A 16,781-nucleotide genomic window follows, 5' to 3' on the forward strand; every position below is an offset into this window, starting at 1 on the left:
TGTTGGTTTTTTTCCCTTCCAAATTTAATCAATTTGTACCCAAAAAAATAGCTTTCATCTGATTGAAGGGATAGAAAAGTTTGGGATCCATTAGGGTTTCTTAGAGAGTCCAGCGCAGGCTTGGGCTATTAATGGTGTGATGTAATTGTGTCATAAGATTTATTCTTGGACTCAGAAACACAGACCTTTACATTGGTCTGTGTTGTTAAAGGACCCTGATGCTTGCATTGTTATTTGCTATCACTGCTATTTTCTTTTTATCCTTTAAGAATTCAGTTACATGTCTGATTACTTCATTCTTATTAGGAATGAAAATTATGTTCTACACTGGGAGGCACTGCTTAACGTTTCTAAAAAGCATCTGTGGCAGCAATTAAGTTCCTATCTAGTCTAGGAGCTGTTCTGCTAGTTTAACTTCTGTCATCTAAGAGATACAGCTGTACTGTCAAACCTCCTTTTGTTGGATGGGTGACCTGTCTACTAGAATGCTTTGCTGGGACCAAATCAATTTAAGTCGTTAGGTGTAACTTTTTGTTTTCCTTACTGCCTGTGACAATGTGAGGAAAATGTTGCATTAAGTTAACTGGTGGCTTTCTCCTTTCCACTAAGTTTAAGCACTTAAATGATGCTTTAGTGCTCAGTCATGAATGCAACTTTTTAATTAAATAGCCAAATTTGCTTGGATATAGTAGAAAACCTGGGGAATTGGAAATCTCTGTGTGAACTTCAGGTCTGTCTTGTATCCACAGGTGAAATGAGAAACATGCTGATGCAAATAACAGGTTGCTTAAATAAAGCCACTAAAATTTGTTAGAGCAATCCAAATCCTATTCTTTGTGTAACTATTCCTTTTAAAAAATAATTTGTGGTTACTTTAGTAAAATAGATATTATGCAGATAGGTATGTGAGGATTTCAAAGGAGTGCGTGGTACTTAAATATCAGTAATGAGCTGGTTCGCACATTATTGCTGCTATCTATGGAAATTTTAACCTCTTCTGTTTTATGTAGACCACAGAATAGAAGGTAGCATTTTTCCTGATTTTACTAGGTTAGCTGGATCAGTTTTTGAAGTTGTTTATTCTTTCAGATTGCTAGTAGGGTTCTGCAGTGCTTCTCACTCCTTTCAGCTGTAGCACTTGGAGGTCTACTTTAGGCTTGCCAAAATGTCTTTTGAATAATGCTACAAATGAACTAACCCACAACTTATTTTCAAAATTCTTGTTGTTGTCAGTTGTTAACTTAGTGTTGTGTCTAAGAAGTTAATGTATCTTTCTGTTATCTAGGAGCTGTCTAAGATTACGATGCCTATTGTCTTCAACGAGCCATTGAGTTTCCTTCAACGGATAACAGAATATATGGAACACATATACCTCATTAATAAGGCTTGTAGTCATGCAGACCCCCTGGAAAGAATGCAGGTCAGTAACAGCTACCACCTTCTGGTTAGTTCAGAAGAAGTTTTTCTCTCACAAAATTTTTAATTTTAAGACAATTTCTCACTTAAATGTATTTTTTTTCTCTGGGGCTATCATAAGAATGCCCATATTTGTCTGTCTAGACAAGTTTCTTGTTTCATAGTGCCTGTATCAGATATTTGTGACACTTTCAGACTTGCTGCTGTGCACAGAGTTTGAGCCAAAAGTCTAGTGCAGGAGAGTCCCACAACTGGTGATGCCCAAGGACCTCAACCCTTTTCCGGACTGGTTTAACTGTGACTCTTCTTGTGGTTTTATGTGTTGGGAAGATGAGATCTTGGCTTTAAGTCACCCTAAATTGATTTGTTGAGTGTCTCCATGATTTTTAAGTTACTGGATGAAAAGTTGTCATGACAGAGATAAGGTTTACCACTCTTCTCTTCTCCAAAACTGGTGGTTGTTGGGAGTAGAATATGGTACCTGACTGGTCTCACAAAAAGGAACTGAATATGGTGAACCCAGGCCTGTGTACATTAGGTTATACTGGTATTGCTCATAACTCCGCTTTTACTTAAGGGAAACTGGAATGTCTATCTTGTATTCTGTGTTTGTGTAGTACGTACCCCTACTTATCAGCCTGGAGGAGCTTCTAGTGTCATTTGTACCTGCTGGTATGATAAAAAAAGTCTCACCTGTGTTAGAAATGATGCTTGTCTGACGCTAGGAAAAGCAAGACACTGTTCCCAATGAGCTGAGTGTGGGGGGCAGTCAAAATAGGGGAAAATTCGATTTAACAGGCTCTCCTCTTAGAGGTAGGTGGAGAAGCATGGAGCAGAGCATGACCTGCCAGAATTTACTAGAGAAAAGAATTCCTTTTAGAAATTAGATTCTTACTAACTGCTACTATTTCCACACTTCTATATCATTTATCCTATGACTTACAAATGTTTTGGCCTTAGGCATTACATAGCAGTTTCTTTTTGGAAGAATAATGAAATACTGTGATGTGCAACAAATATAATGTATTAAACTTAGAGTTTCAATGTACTATTCTCATAACAATGTGTTCTTGATTTGCTTATAGGCTGTAGCTGCTTTTGCAGTTTCTGCTGTAGCTTCTCAGTGGGAGAGAACTGGCAAACCATTTAACCCGCTGTTAGGAGAAACCTATGAATTAACCAGGTAATAATTACTTTCAATGGGGAGCTGGGGCTGTTTGTGTTCTTGAGTTAGCAGACTCTCATACTAGTTTGGTTGTTTATTCAGTGAAATTAAATTTTTAAAAAATTACTAAAATGTATTTCTGAGGATAGCTAAAATTCTTTTACATAAACTATCTCAAAATTTTTGAGAAGTTGTTGTAAAAGCTAATGCTTCTAGGTTTAGGCAGAGTATTCTTTGAATTATTCAGAGAAAAAATGGTCTATGTTCTTCCACCAAAGACATTCCTGACCAAGGACTATTAATTAATTTAAATAGTGTTTTGCTGATATGTCAGAGGAGTTATTTTGAAGGACTTCCAGCTTGCTTAAATAAATGAGTAGTATGTCTGCAGTAGAGAAAAGAATTTTCAGTCAGACCTCCTGCTGCCCGAAGAGTTTCAGTATTTTCAGGAGTTATTTCAGTGAAATGTCTTCAAATGCCTTTCTGGGTAGAAAGTAATTTAGGGGTTTGAATGTGGGTTGATTTTGAGTATGAAGAGGTGTTTGGAGTACAATTTCATTTCATTAATTGTAAATGTGTTGTGGGACTAGAAAAGGAAAAGTCAGTTTAATCTAAAGATCTTATGAAACTTCAGTTTAATCTAAAGATCCTTCAAACTTTTTTAAAGTATCAAGCAACTCTTTTCTCTTGTAAAAAATATTACTGTTTAATGCTCTTTTTTTTTGTTGTTGCTAGGGAGGATTTAGGATTTAGGTTTATATCGGAGCAAGTCAGCCACCACCCACCTATTAGTGCATTTTATTCTGAAGGCCTCAATAAGGACTTTATTTTTCATGGATCAATCTATCCCAAACTAAAATTCTGGGGAAAAGCAGAGCCTCGGGGAACAATTACTTTGGAGCTTCTGAAGTGAGTATGAGAAGTAAATACCTTTTTAATGTTGATCTCCTTAACATTTACTTGAATCAAAAAGATATGTGATAATCATCCTATTGGCTCTTCATAGGTGATTATCAAAAAACCTCTTGCTGTAGAGATTGTGAGAGTTTATTTACAAGTTAATTTTCACTGCTTAATTTCAGGACTCTTTTTTAGGTTATTCCATGCTTGTATAGCTGTAGCAATCTGACCCAGTTTTTCTGCTATGAAAATTAGCATTTCTTAAAAAATTGAATGCTGCTGAAAGCTAGTTCTGTGAGGCATGTAAAATTTTTAAATAGGGAGATAAAATTCTATTACCAGGCTATTCAAGCTCATCTCACTTTTAAATAATGATGTTGGTTTGATTGTTTGTGTCCATATGTTTGCGTGGAAAGAAGTTTGTCTTCAGAATAGCTGTTAAATGTGTTAAGGGAAGGTGAGAAACTTGTCAGGATTGCCTTGTCACCTATTTAACGCTTCCTGTGTATGATCACCTTCTTATTAAAATCAAGAATGTCTCTCCAGATTACTCCTTAGCTTGTTTCTAATTGCGTATGTCTCATAAATTACGTGACTTTCCGTGAGCTGGTTTGTGCCCTGATGGCACAAAGGCTCTTGAGCTTTCCCAAGTAGGACACAAGGATGCACCAGGTAATAGTCGCAGAAAAAGCATTCTGCAATTGAACACTTAAAGGTGCTTTCAGAAAAGCTTTCCTTAGGCCTAACTTTGAGGTTGTTTTGAAATATCTGCTTATGAAACTTCCAGACAGTTGGTTTCCATGAAGAGTCCACTTGCCTGCCGTATCAAGCATTCACTCTTCCTGTAGTTTCTTTTGAAAGTACAGTTTACTTGTCGAGCTGCTGGCATCTAATCTTCCAAAGTTTATAGAAGTATGAACTGGTCTTTAATACAAATGGTGATGGAAATAGAAGAAATTTCTTCTGGATGTAGAAGGAACTAGGAATGTTAGCTCAGAATGCAGACGTGGCACAAACAGTTTGTTGCTCGAGAGAGAGCCTGTATTTAGAAGGCTATTACAGTTTGTGCTCTGCCTAATCAAGTTACAGGGCACAGATTTAAACTAGAATAGAAATGATTAAAGCATTTATTTCAAATAATTACTTCAAGTTAGCAGCAGAAGTTGAAATCAAATGTTGAGCCTCTCAGTGTTGTGATTCATACCGTTCCGTTGGTTTGAGTAGCCTGAGAACTGCTCAGGGCCTGAGCGAAGGAGTAACTGGTTAGGAAGCTAAATTGCAAGTCAGGATTAAGTACTGCACTTATGTTAGCCATGACTATCTTTTCAAAACCTGCATTAGGAAACACACTTCTTCCTCACTTCTCCAGCACAAGCAAGTGTTTCAATTTATCATCACTGACCATGTCTTGTGTTTTGTTTTATGCTGTATAACTTTTGGTGTCAAGTAGTTCATGAATAAAAATGTGTGCTAAGGCTGGTGGGATGAGTTTTGGGGGTTCTGGGATTTTTTCCCCACTTGAAGAGTAGTCATTGTTCTAAAGTATGCTTGAAGACAATTTGCTGTAGAAAATAGTCGGACTTCAATGATCTGTTTTTTCTCTGTACTGGAAAATGACAGACCAGCTGGAAACATTAAATAGGAGTGTTTTCTCCATACTTACTGGAAGTAGAAGTACAAGGCATTTGTTACAAGGAGGACCCTGCTTGTTTCTGTATTTTTTGTATTAAAATAGAGTTAGCAAGCTTTCCTAGGATGGATTGATTGCCAACCAAGTAACTTCAGCATTTCTTTTACCAGCATGGAAAGATAAGTGAGAATACATGGCTTTGACCCTGCTGAGCCAGTGATAATAGGAATCCTGTTGTTTAACATTTTGATTGCTTTTAGAGCAATGTCTTTTAAGGATTTAGAATCTGTTAACTCGTCTTTGTAAAGCTTTTCAAAAAACATTAAAACCAAAATTAAACCAAGTGGAAAATTCTTTAATTCTAGGACTTTTCCTTCTTTTCAGGAAATCTTTAGGAAAAGGATGGAATTGAGTAATAAATTGGATTTTTAATTGTCATGTTTATGAAGCTTGAATATAGTGCTTTCGTGTCCTGCTGGTGTTAAACAACCAACAAAAAAACCCCTCAAACCACACACAAAATTTCCTTCAGCAGGCCTCATATACTGATGTGGAAATCTGTGGTTTATTTGTGGAAACCACTTACACAGTTTGCTGGGTCGTGTCATGCTCTTCAGGTTCAAAAGCCTTTACCACTCAGTGTTTGTAAAATGAAAAACTGTTTCAGTGGGTTAGTCTGACCAACCCTCGAGGAGGAGTGTCCTTTTATCAAACCTTTGTCAGAACTGGGAGTGACTAACCTCTCTGCTAGCAGACTCAAATATTTATGTCCAGTGCTTTTTTATCACAAAAAGGTGCTCTCTAGATTGTGATAGAGGTTGGAGCTTTAGGAAGAAGTTTGCAGTGCTGCTCCAGTATTGACTAGAAGACACTATTAGGCGTTGCTTTGTCAGTCGCAGGTTCTCCTGTGAGCATTATGTTTTATTACATACAGCTTTAAAAGTGCAAATGAAGAAGATGAATGCCTGGACTGCTGTTTATGTTGGGCTGGAACTTGTAATCAAAAGCACAGCAACTGTAGAACTTACTATTTCATCTCTGTGAGAGGGAACAAAAATAAAGGGGATATTCCTTTATTAACTCACACTAATGTTTAGATTCAACATGTTGTTGGCTTATAAAGAAAAGTCTGTTTCTTTTCTGTTTTGAAGTTAACTGCTGGCTGTTCATAGGAGTGCTAAATATTTTGCCCTGCTGTGAACAGAATTGAAACCAGGCTTACATTCCATCCCAAACTCAAGAAAAAGATTTATTTCTCTTTTTTCTTTACAGACATAATGAAGCTTACACATGGACAAATCCAACCTGTTGTGTACATAATGTAATTATTGGTAAACTGTGGTTAGAACAATATGGAACGGTAGAAATTGTAAATCACAGGTAATGCTAATCATGAAACTGAGGGTTGGCTTGTGGGGACTGGTGCATGGTCACTTTTGTTCTCTTGTTACAAAGCAGATAGTTCTGATTTTTGTCATATACACAGGAAGCTTTGTTTTGTAGGTTCAGAGTCTCTTTTTTTTTCCCCCCTCCTTCTGACAAATGCAAAATTTTTGTTGGACTGGTCTTAGTATCATATTAATATTAATAAAAAAGGACAAGGCTAGGTGGCTTATAGGATACAAATATTTTACATTTGTGAGTTACCCATTCAAATTCAGCCCTATTGACAGAGAACAGAAATTAAATTTAAACTCCAGAACCATTAAATGGAATAATTGTCGGAGCCTTGCAGTGGACCTCCATTATATTGATTCTGATTTGGCACTTTTTTGATAATAGAGAATGTCTTAAATTAAGGGTACAGCACAGAAAAATAACTGCAGAGTAGGATAATGTGAAATTAGAGTATGTCAATGGCTCTGCCAAGTGCCTATATAAAAGCTTTTTACCTTAAATAAAATACCTCTTGTAATGATGAGGGAGATAATTTTGTGAAAACTGTATTATTTCTGCACGTGTTTTTGTGTCAGTAAATGAGAGGTTTAATCCAGCAGAGCTGCTGCTTTGATACTTCTCGTAGCATCAAATCTACAATCCTGTCTTCTATATTTGCACAAAAGACCTGGGATGGTCTCTGTATGCTTTGTGCATAAAAACTTGGCCTGATACCTCACCGAGAGACACTGTTTATATATGTGTACATCTCAATGCAAGGAGGGTGCTGAAAAATAATGCTGGTTTATGTTTGTAAAATGTTTAGTTCCGAATTTTTGATATGCTGTTTAGAAGTAACTTTTGAATGCACTTAACTAGATTTTCCTGTGTAGGTAATTTGTAAAAGGTACTATTAGCCATAAATAGATCTTAATCTGAAATGCGGTGTGTTAATAGTGGGGGTTAAGTAGTATGCAGGACTGCATTCTCTCTTATTCCTAGTACTTTTGATAATTTTTAGATACACGTGAAACTCGGAAGTATGGTCATGTTTTCAGTTGGCTTTCACAGGCTGATGTCTTCATATGCACATTGATTTCTTCTTTTTTTTTTGTCCTTTTTGTGGAATTTTGAAATTGTTGTGCATTTTTTAATGCCCTGGACAATTAATAAACCATAGTTAAAGAGAAATAATGATGTAAATAACTACCCCCCAGCTGACTGTAACTATATGAAAAAAGCTAATTAAGGTAAAAAAGTAAACTAATGTATTTAGGGGCTTGCTTCTTTAAGTGTGTATTTATTTCCTCTACAGTACTGGAGATAAATGTGTCCTTAATTTTAAACCGTGTGGACTGTTTGGGAAAGAGCTTCACAGAGTAGAGGGATACATTCAGGACAAAAAGTAAGTGATAAAGTCTCTTGGCCTCTCCATTTCTGAGCGCTGTGGCATTTCTTTAGTGCTGGTGTAGTGACCATAACTGATGTGACTGCAAAGTTACTAGCAATGCAGATTGTAACCCATTTCTGTTCTCTGCATCAGTATGAAACCCCTTGGTCCTAGGATGATCATTTTAAGTGTTAGTAGAAATACTTTCTGGACCAGTCTTTTGAAATAAAAGTATCCAGAGAAAATGCAGAGTAGTTGCAACTGATTTCACTGCTGTGCCGTCACAATTCCAGTCTTCAGTTTAAAATAATGAGAATATGTTTTTTAGAAATATTTAATCAAACCCAACCTGTTTTGTGACTCTTGAGTCTCTATATTGGAAACTCTTGGCTTTATTGCACCCAGACTCATTTTAACAGTGGCAAAAGCATGCGACTAAGTCATGAGGATGTGTTCGGCAGGGCTGAATGCCAGAAAGACTGGAATAAGCTGAAACCTTTTCTTTGCATTGTCAAATGTCTAGCTTCTAAGAAATCTGCAAAGAAGCATAAAATATAACGAAGTAGAAAGCTGGGTATTTAATATAGACCAGAATCTGCATGACTTGGCTTAGAAGGCTTTACAAGAAGCAAAAGCTAAGTCTCTTTTCCTTTCTCTGCAGCAGAAAGAAGGTGTGCGTGATCTATGGCAAGTGGACAGAATGCTTATGGTGCACTGATCCCACTACGTACGAGACTTACAAAAAGAATGAAAAGAGAGGTGGTGAGCAGAAGAAATTGAAGCCGGTAAGCTTAAGGACTCTTTAGGGAGGAAAGATACTGAAATATGAGAAATGAAAGGGAAACATCTCCACGGAAATGGTCAGGTGGTGGTGAATGAAACAGTCCATCTTTTGGTAGGGGTCAGATATGGGCAGTCTTAATCCCATCAAAGAGCAAAGTCTTCTCAACTTGTGTAGACTTGTGTGTGAACTGCTGATAGTGAAGAGAGCACAGAGAAATGGCGTTTGATAGAGATTTGTCAAAGAGAAATCATCAAATATCAACCCCCAAGCTGATGTTGTACAGTCCTTGGATGCACAAAATGGCTCTTCTGACAACGCCAGATGTAAAAATACTAGGATTTGGACATTTAAAAAAAAAATGGTTTTTAAGTCAGTTATGCTTTTTGGTGATGCAGCCTTTCAGAATTCATGATGTAGACGGCCTTGACAACAAAGTGGTCGGGAAACATGCAGGGCTTTTTCATCACATGTAAGCAGTGTCAGATAAGTTACCACTGAAGCCTTGGTGATACAGAAAATGCAAAATGTATGGTGCAGCAGAGGACTTCTGGGTTTCCTGATATCAGCAGGGTCTTGCAGACCGTGGTTGCTCATTGAAAATAAGTTAAACTAAAGCTAATCACCCTCAACATTAAGGGACTCAAAACTTTTTTTTTTTTTAAAGTATTAACATCAGAAGAATCTAGCAACAACAGGCCTTGCTTTTGGCTCTGGATTCTGTCATGGTACAGGCTTTTATTTTGACTTTTAAAAAATATAATAAGATTCTGTTCATCTTATGAAAATCAACTCTTTCTTTCCTTCCTTCCTGTTGAATCTATATTTAGATGGGGAACTGTCTAACAGTAAACTAGATGTTGACATGGAAAGTAGTCTAAAAGAGTCTTTTTAAATAATGAATACTCAAACCAAATGATTGAAATGAGACTCTTGACCATATGGAGCTGTTTTCTAGTGTATAAAACAGGCCCTGTTATCTTAATAGAGTATTTTTGAATAAAATAAACGAGCCATGTCAGAGGAGGTGGAAAAAAAATACAAAGGGGGTGGGAGTGAGGGGAGGGAGGAAAACTGTGATACTGTCACTCTAGAATGTTATTGCCTCAAACTTCCCTTCTGGTTGTTGTGGTTTTCAATGGTTTCTCATGGTGAAATGCTCTGAAATTCCACCATGTAGCTGTCTATGTCCTATGACAGTCAGATTCTCTCCGATTCTGAGAGCAGCCCCTTGAAGAATACCATGTTTGATTTTCTATGTGCATTATAGTAGTGCAACCGATAAGCTGTATTTATAAACTTAGGTACACAGCCTTCATAGTGAGAAAGCTGGCAGTGATTATTGTTACGACAGTTGAGATCATAGGAAATCAGACTGAAACAAGGGCATATCTGGTTTTTAATTGCACATCCAGATCTTTTGCAAATGATGAAGCAACATCCAAAAGCAGACATGACACATTTTTCTTTCTTAGGCCATTATGAGAACTGGTTTAAGTTGTAGCCTTGACTTCTTTCAACCTGAAGAAGTAATAGTCACGTTAGGTGAAATCAAACTGTGGCATGGGATAGAAGGGAAGCTAGAGAAAAGATTTCTGAAAGACATGAATTTACTAATCTTTTTTTAAACAGACGTTCAGGTTCGTTGTACATAGGTGGTGGGAGACTATTCAGAGATATCAGGAGCCAGACGTTAAGATAAAATTGAGAGGAACAGCATACAGAGTGAGGAAAAGCGAACATGAGGGGTGAGGCACAAGTAGAGGAGAGTGTTCAATATCTCTAATTTGAACAGATTTTCCAACAGTCACTGGAGAGCTCTAGATGAAACTGTCCAATTTCCCTTTGTTCCCCTGGCAAATGTTATCTCTGTTTCAGAGTGAAGATGTTATTAAATCTGAAAATGATGAGGCTGATGATATGCCAGAGGTTCAAGACACAGTGCAGTTCATACCAGGCAGTAAATTGCTTTGGAGAATAAATTGTAGGCCACCAAACTCATCACAGGTGGGTGTTTCAATCAGTCTGTGTATTGCTGTCATTACTGACTTACCCACGAGAAGGTGAGTAATGTTCAAGGGAAACCCTGTTGAAATGTCTGTCCTTAGCATGCTTATTGACAGACTCTGGCAGTTCTTGTGCAGCAGTAAAATTATATTACAGCAGGCTGTCTGTTGCGTTCCTGTGCTGAAAGCATCACTGCTGTGTCGGAGTTGGTAATGACTGCAGCTGCCTCAGTGTCAGTCTGGTTATTTAAACTTCAGTGGTTTCAACAAGACTTTTTGGTCTTTTAGGTGTGGGTAGTTTTTTCATAAAAATCATGATGTTAAATGTCAGATGTGGAGGAAATTCCATCTTGATCCTCTGAAGCAAAGAACGCTTAAAAAATTAAAGCTGTGATTTGCGTCCCCTTCTGCCCCTCCAACAAAAAAACTAGTTTGGTATGAGCCTAACCTTGCTTTCAGGGTAGCCAGTGGGAGAAGTTTGACTCAGTAATTTCTCTTGGAAGTTCTGGTATATCCATTCAGTATAGGGAACCCAGTGCCACTCTGCCAAAATAACCTGTATGTTATCTTTAATTTGCTTTTAAGATGTACAATTTCACCAGTTTTGCTGTGAGTCTCAATGAGCTAGAAAAGGGCATGGAAGCAATATTGGCTCCCACTGACTGCCGGCTACGTCCAGATATCAGAAATATGGAAAACGGAAACATGGGTATGTGTTCGCTGGAGGAAATATTTTCACATTAACAAGTTTTGAGAGGGGTGACTGAAGGGAGGTTGGTTGATACAGTCACACTGTCTTGAGTTCCTCATTCCCAGAGCAGCCGTATCTCTTTCTCATCCTATTTTAATGAATATGCTTTTGAACAACGTATGATGTCTGTTTTCTCCCAGAGAAATCTGGGAGAGCAAATGTGCCCAAGGTGGATCCCAAGACTGCTATCCTATGCTGTGGTGTATTTGCATGTTTGTTAACTTGGGGGGAACTGGCAGACATGCTCTCTTGCTCTGGAGTTTGTCTGGAAAAACATGTGGTGAACAGACATGCTTTGTTGCTCTGGCATTTGTCAGAAAAAAACACATGGCCAAATAGTGGGGGGAAAAAAAAATCACTCTCTCTGTTATGCCTAATCTAAGTCCTTTCCTGTCTCAGTGCAGTGTTTCTGAGAGATAAACCACCAAAATTTCACTGCTGACTCTGCGTTTGTAGTAGCAGCTTTTCTGAAATTACAATTTTAGGTTTTTGTTGCCTGAGATTTTCATTGTTTAGTGAGATTGTGTACAGCAAATGCTTTCTCTTGCTTAAATGAACTATATGTAATTTGCCTGCAGTCTTTTCTGTGTTTTCTGCATTTTTGTTTCTGTTTTGCTAAGTAACCAATTTCTCTTGAAATGTTTGTTAGAAGTGGCTAGCAAAGAGAAAGAGCGACTAGAAGAGAAACAAAGAGCTGCTCGCAAGGAGCGTGCAAAAGATGAAGTGGAATGGCACACGCGGTAAGGGAGAAGGAAGTTGGGCATTTGTTTAATGCTTGGGCTGGTTTGGTATGCTGCTTGAAATGATTTTATTCAAGACAGTGTGTGTTTGATTTCCTGCGTGACAGCACAGTTTGTAGTGTCACCTCAAGCATTTGCTGGGTCAACAATTAAATAATGTAGCTGAAAGCCAAAACTGCTGATAACTTTGACCTGGAGAAATTATCTAATAATAAATGCTGAAACTTGTAATAATTAACTACTGGGGTAATGCTGGATTTATTTTGTTTTGTTTTTTAAAACTGACAGATGTAATTTTTGTTTGAATGAACAAAATGTTAAGTCCTGTGTCTCCTTTACCCAATTCCTGTCCAGCTTTTGGCAATTGAGTAAGATGTGGCCCTCCAGGGCCTTTTATTTTCATACTCTTAGGACTTATTGGCTTGGATACTTCAGAAATTGCTTTTTGAATCGCATATTCAAGTGACTTCTCAGTCACAGAATGCATGACGGCATAATGTGTGATTTGGCTCCTGCTGCTGCTGGTTGCTTGTCACAGATGCCAGTGCTGTGCCGTCAAGGGTATGCTCATGGCCAGTTATTGCAGGTGCTTCCTTCAAAGGCAAGGAACTTTGGGATGCTCCCATGACTTCATGAAATTCAGAAGAGAAAGCATTCTCTTCCCAAAGCCAGGAGGAGGAGCTACAGACTAATTCCAGTTAATGCCTTTGAAAATCTCTTCCAGAGAACATAAAATTGTTTTCAGTCAACTTGGCTAAAAAGTGAGCATCTGTTAGTGTTCTGTGCAAAGTACAGCGCCATAGCACAGAACTGTTTCCTGTTTGGACAGGTTTACAAAATGTATTGTGTAACTGATTTGGCATTCTTTAAAGTAAAAATTAATATATATAATCAATATATAATCTAAATTATCAACACTATTTTTATTTGGTATGGGGCAGCAATTTAAAAATCCATTTCATACTCCTCCTTGACTTTACGTTAAAAAAAAAATGCTCTACAAAGTGGTGATATTTGTGTAGGAATTTTAATGCCTTATATTTCATGTTCAGAATATTTTCTGAGAATTTTTTTCTGATAAGAAATACTAGTTTGTTTTCACAATGTTACATAAAAGATGCAAAGTTGTTTTTTTTTCCCCTATTAATAACTATTCACTCTGTTTGCTTTTTGTCTTTTTTTTTTTTTTTACAGATGGTTTCATCAAGGCACTAACCCATACACTGGGACTTCAGATTGGCTGTACTCAGGTGGCTATTTTGATAGAAATTTCTCAGACTGTCCAGACATATACTGAAATTATGGAACCAATCGCTCATCTCATCTGGACATCTAGTTACTAGATTTCATTCCAAGCCAGTTGCTCTGGTTTTGTTGATAGCGGAAACCAGCTTTTCTAAGTAAATTTTAACAAAAATTCTATCGGTCAACAATCAAGGATTTAATTATCACTAATGTTGGATTGCCAAATATTTAAATACTGTTGCATTCTTTCCATAAAGCTGCACCTGAAATCATCATGTTTTCACTAATTTTCAAAGGGACCTTTGGTTCTTCATTTTTTTTCCCCAATTTCTTTGTTGGGAAGATACGCTGTATCCAGTAGAGCACATAATATCCTTGAAAACTACATAACTTAAATAAAATACAGATAATATCCTTGTTACTTAGTACAATAGTGAAGAATCTGAAAGTTCTGGAACTCGGAGCAGGGATGAAAAGCTAATATGGTACCAACAGGATCCAGTCTAGTACTGTCGATACTCCCCGTGGAGAGATGCATGTGAACCTTCCATACGGTATGTAGCACTACGTGGGGACCGGAGCTCCTGGCCCCTCTCTCTCTCAATACGATTCAATAATTCAGAGACTTGGGGAAACAAAAACCAACCTGAGCTTTTCAAACTGTAGTTGTCTGTTAGAGTCTTCACAACTTCTGGACACTGTGAGCATTAAACTGTATACCTGTGATGAAATGACACAAAGCATACGTTAGGAGAAGGGAAGGGTGCATTAAAAAGTGTGCTTTTTCTGAAGTCAAATGCTGTTTTCAAAATACAAGAAGCTTCGGAAGCAATTATAGGAATGTAGAGGTGGTTCCAGTGTAAATTATATTGCTTGCTACCACTTGGAGGCTTAAATCTTCTGCACTACCTTTGGCAGCTTTGGCACTATGTATGCTTCTAGACTAAACTTTTATTTGGAAGCACTTTGGTACATATATCTGCACAGGTTCATATTTTGGGGAAGTTTTTGTTTGCATGTTTTTCATTATTAGGTCATGTCTGGTTTGTATGTTGTGAAAAAGCAGAATCAATTTCAAGCTTTGGCAGAGTTAAACCTATTGCGAGTTTTCTGTGAGCATGTGATGTCAAAAAGTGGGATTGATTTTTTTTTTTTTGTTCCGTATCGAACCATTGAAGCCATGTAATACTGGAAATAATCGGTTACTGAATTGACACATTCATTTTCTTTCAAGTAATACACTTTGGGGAGTAGGGGGGAGAGAGGCTTGAAAAAAATAGGTCCAGTAATTAAAAGTAATCCTAATGTTGCTACTTCTTTTATGAAAGTTTTAATTGAGTAACCAGGCAAATATGGAGAGCAGTTACACTGCTGTGAAGTTTACAGTAATTCAGAAATTGCTGTTAAGCACCAGCAACTTGAGGAGTTCCTGGAAGAACTGGTCTTATTGAGGTCCAAACACATTTGTGGTTTCATCCAAAGAGTAGATTTTAGTGCTTTTTTCCCAGCTACAGAATTAAAATTAACTTAATAATGGAAAAAATTTTTGTATCAAATCATGTATCTAGTGATTGGATTAACCTTAAATTTTTGGGAGATTTAATTGGTATCTTCATTGGAAAAAATAAAAGAAGCTGTAAAACTTCCAGGCAATAAATAAGGGCCTAATCCGAACTGTGCCTGTGGCAGCTTTATGCTGTTGCCAGAAATGGCACCTTGTGCTGTCCTTGGGACCCACAGCCAGACTTGATGGTACGATGCAGGTGGTAGGGTTGTATTTGTTCCTGCTAAGTGCATAGACACTTGACTTTTGAAAAAAACATTGCTGATCCGTATGGGACAGCATAAAAATACTTTTATAAAAAAAATGGACTTTAATGACCGTGCCAGGCACTGTAACCCCCTTTCCAAAGCTGCTGAAAGCGGTGTAGGGATCCCTTTGTTAGGTGGGGATTGAAAGGATTCTCACATAAAGCCAGTTCAGCATCTCATGGGAGTTTAAAACTTGCTTAAACTAAATAGTATGTTTAATGCTGGAGTAATGTTTTTAATACATATAAATAGAAATTGCTTGAAAGGAAAAACTGTAGAGTAATTGCTAAAGAAATATTCTGTTTATAAGACAAAGTGTACAAGTTGGCATCCCTCTCATCTAAGTTACGAATTAAATTCCAAGACCTAAACCCTTTGCATTATGCAAAAGCATGAAAAAATTGTAACAAGGTTTTTTTTATCCAAACTCCAGTAGCGAATCTTTATGGGATTTAAAAAGAAACTGGGAAGACTTCTCAAGTGAGAACACTTCATTAGTTGTGTCTTTACCCCCTTCTCCCCTTCCTTTAGGGTTAAGTTTCAGATTAGTTCCAAATCTATTTTTTTTTAAATTTATTGTTCTTCATTGACAACACTTAGAAAATACTTTCCCCTCTATGCTTGGCTAGCCATGGGACTCCTAATGCTCTGGAAGTGAAAAAGTTTTATTTTCAATGCAGATCTTGCCTCAGTAGTTTACGTGTCAAAACGTTAATAACTTCGCACCTTTTGAAAGAATGTCACTTTTATAACTTGATTAAACACTGTATATAAGATAACTGTGTTAGTATATGTTAATACAGCTCTGTAGAGAAACCGTCTAGAAAGAAATTATAATAAATACCTAATACCCTTTGGGCCTCTAGATGGTGACAAGAGATTTTTGTGACACTTTCACACGAGGGCAGTTGTGGAGGGGCGGCTGGAAGGTGACACGGGTGTTGTTCACCCAGGGCCGGGTCTGTACTTTTTCATTTCACAGGGATGCTCATTAGACAAAGATGATTTAAATTGGAGCTTCGACCAGCCCCGCACCGCCATCGAGGCCTTTTCCACAGGCTCTTGCCCTGTGCTGTCGGTGTGCCGCGAGGGGCGAGGGCCAGGACCCACGGCGTGGAAGCTGCCTTGGAAAAGGGTGAGCGGGCAGGGAAGGGGGTGGTGGGAGAGCTCCCAGGCCTGGGCTGGAGCCGGGCAGCGAGGGGCTGTTACCGAACACGGAGGGGAAGGGAAATGAGCGCTGGAGTTGCCTTTGCGTGTCTGTTGGTGTCTGCGAGGCCCCGTCCTGGGGTGAATGGCCTGAAATTATCCAGCAGAGCCAGGGTCGTTAGCGGTATTTATTCCCGTTTAATAATTAATTTCTCGGTATTTTTTACCAAAAAACCGCTGTTTTTTAAAAAACAACCTCGAGGCTCTCCTCTCCCCTGCTCCCCAGCTGGGTCCGGAGGGAGCCGTGTGCCTGGGCCGCGCACAGCGCTCCCTGGAGCCAGCGGGGAGCAGGGTTATCGCCCCATATCGCGATAGGTAAAGGCTGTACCGGGGCGGAGAGGCCGCAGGGGCTGGGTTTGTTG

At 38.2% G+C, this 16,781-nt stretch overlaps 1 protein-coding gene across 2 annotated transcripts in view; it reads left to right on the top strand.

The window, feature by feature from the left end:
• OSBPL2 (oxysterol binding protein-like 2) overlaps nt 1-15,069 on the top strand; it is a 33,940-nt gene extending 18,871 nt beyond the window's left edge. The window contains exons 5-14 of one of the 2 annotated variants that reach the window (XM_010075673.1): nt 1,286-1,420; nt 2,502-2,599; nt 3,317-3,490; nt 6,384-6,491; nt 7,804-7,893; nt 8,540-8,663; nt 10,538-10,666; nt 11,251-11,374; nt 12,066-12,156; nt 13,351-15,069. In XM_010075673.1, the coding sequence (XP_010073975.1) occupies nt 1,286-1,420; nt 2,502-2,599; nt 3,317-3,490; nt 6,384-6,491; nt 7,804-7,893; nt 8,540-8,663; nt 10,538-10,666; nt 11,251-11,374; nt 12,066-12,156; nt 13,351-13,453 (1,176 nt within the window). In that variant the 3' untranslated portion in view covers nt 13,454-15,069. The remainder of the gene's footprint in view (nt 1-1,285; nt 1,421-2,501; nt 2,600-3,316; nt 3,491-6,383; nt 6,492-7,803; nt 7,894-8,539; nt 8,664-10,537; nt 10,667-11,250; nt 11,375-12,065; nt 12,157-13,350) is intronic. The other variant, XM_010075674.1, reaches the window with a different exon arrangement.
• Nucleotides 15,070-16,781: the final 1,712 nt, after the last annotated feature.

This window comes from Pterocles gutturalis, unplaced genomic scaffold, assembly GCF_000699245.1.
Source record: "Pterocles gutturalis isolate BGI_N339 unplaced genomic scaffold, ASM69924v1 scaffold42972, whole genome shotgun sequence".
Classification (NCBI taxonomy): Eukaryota; Metazoa; Chordata; class Aves; order Pterocliformes; family Pteroclidae; genus Pterocles; species Pterocles gutturalis.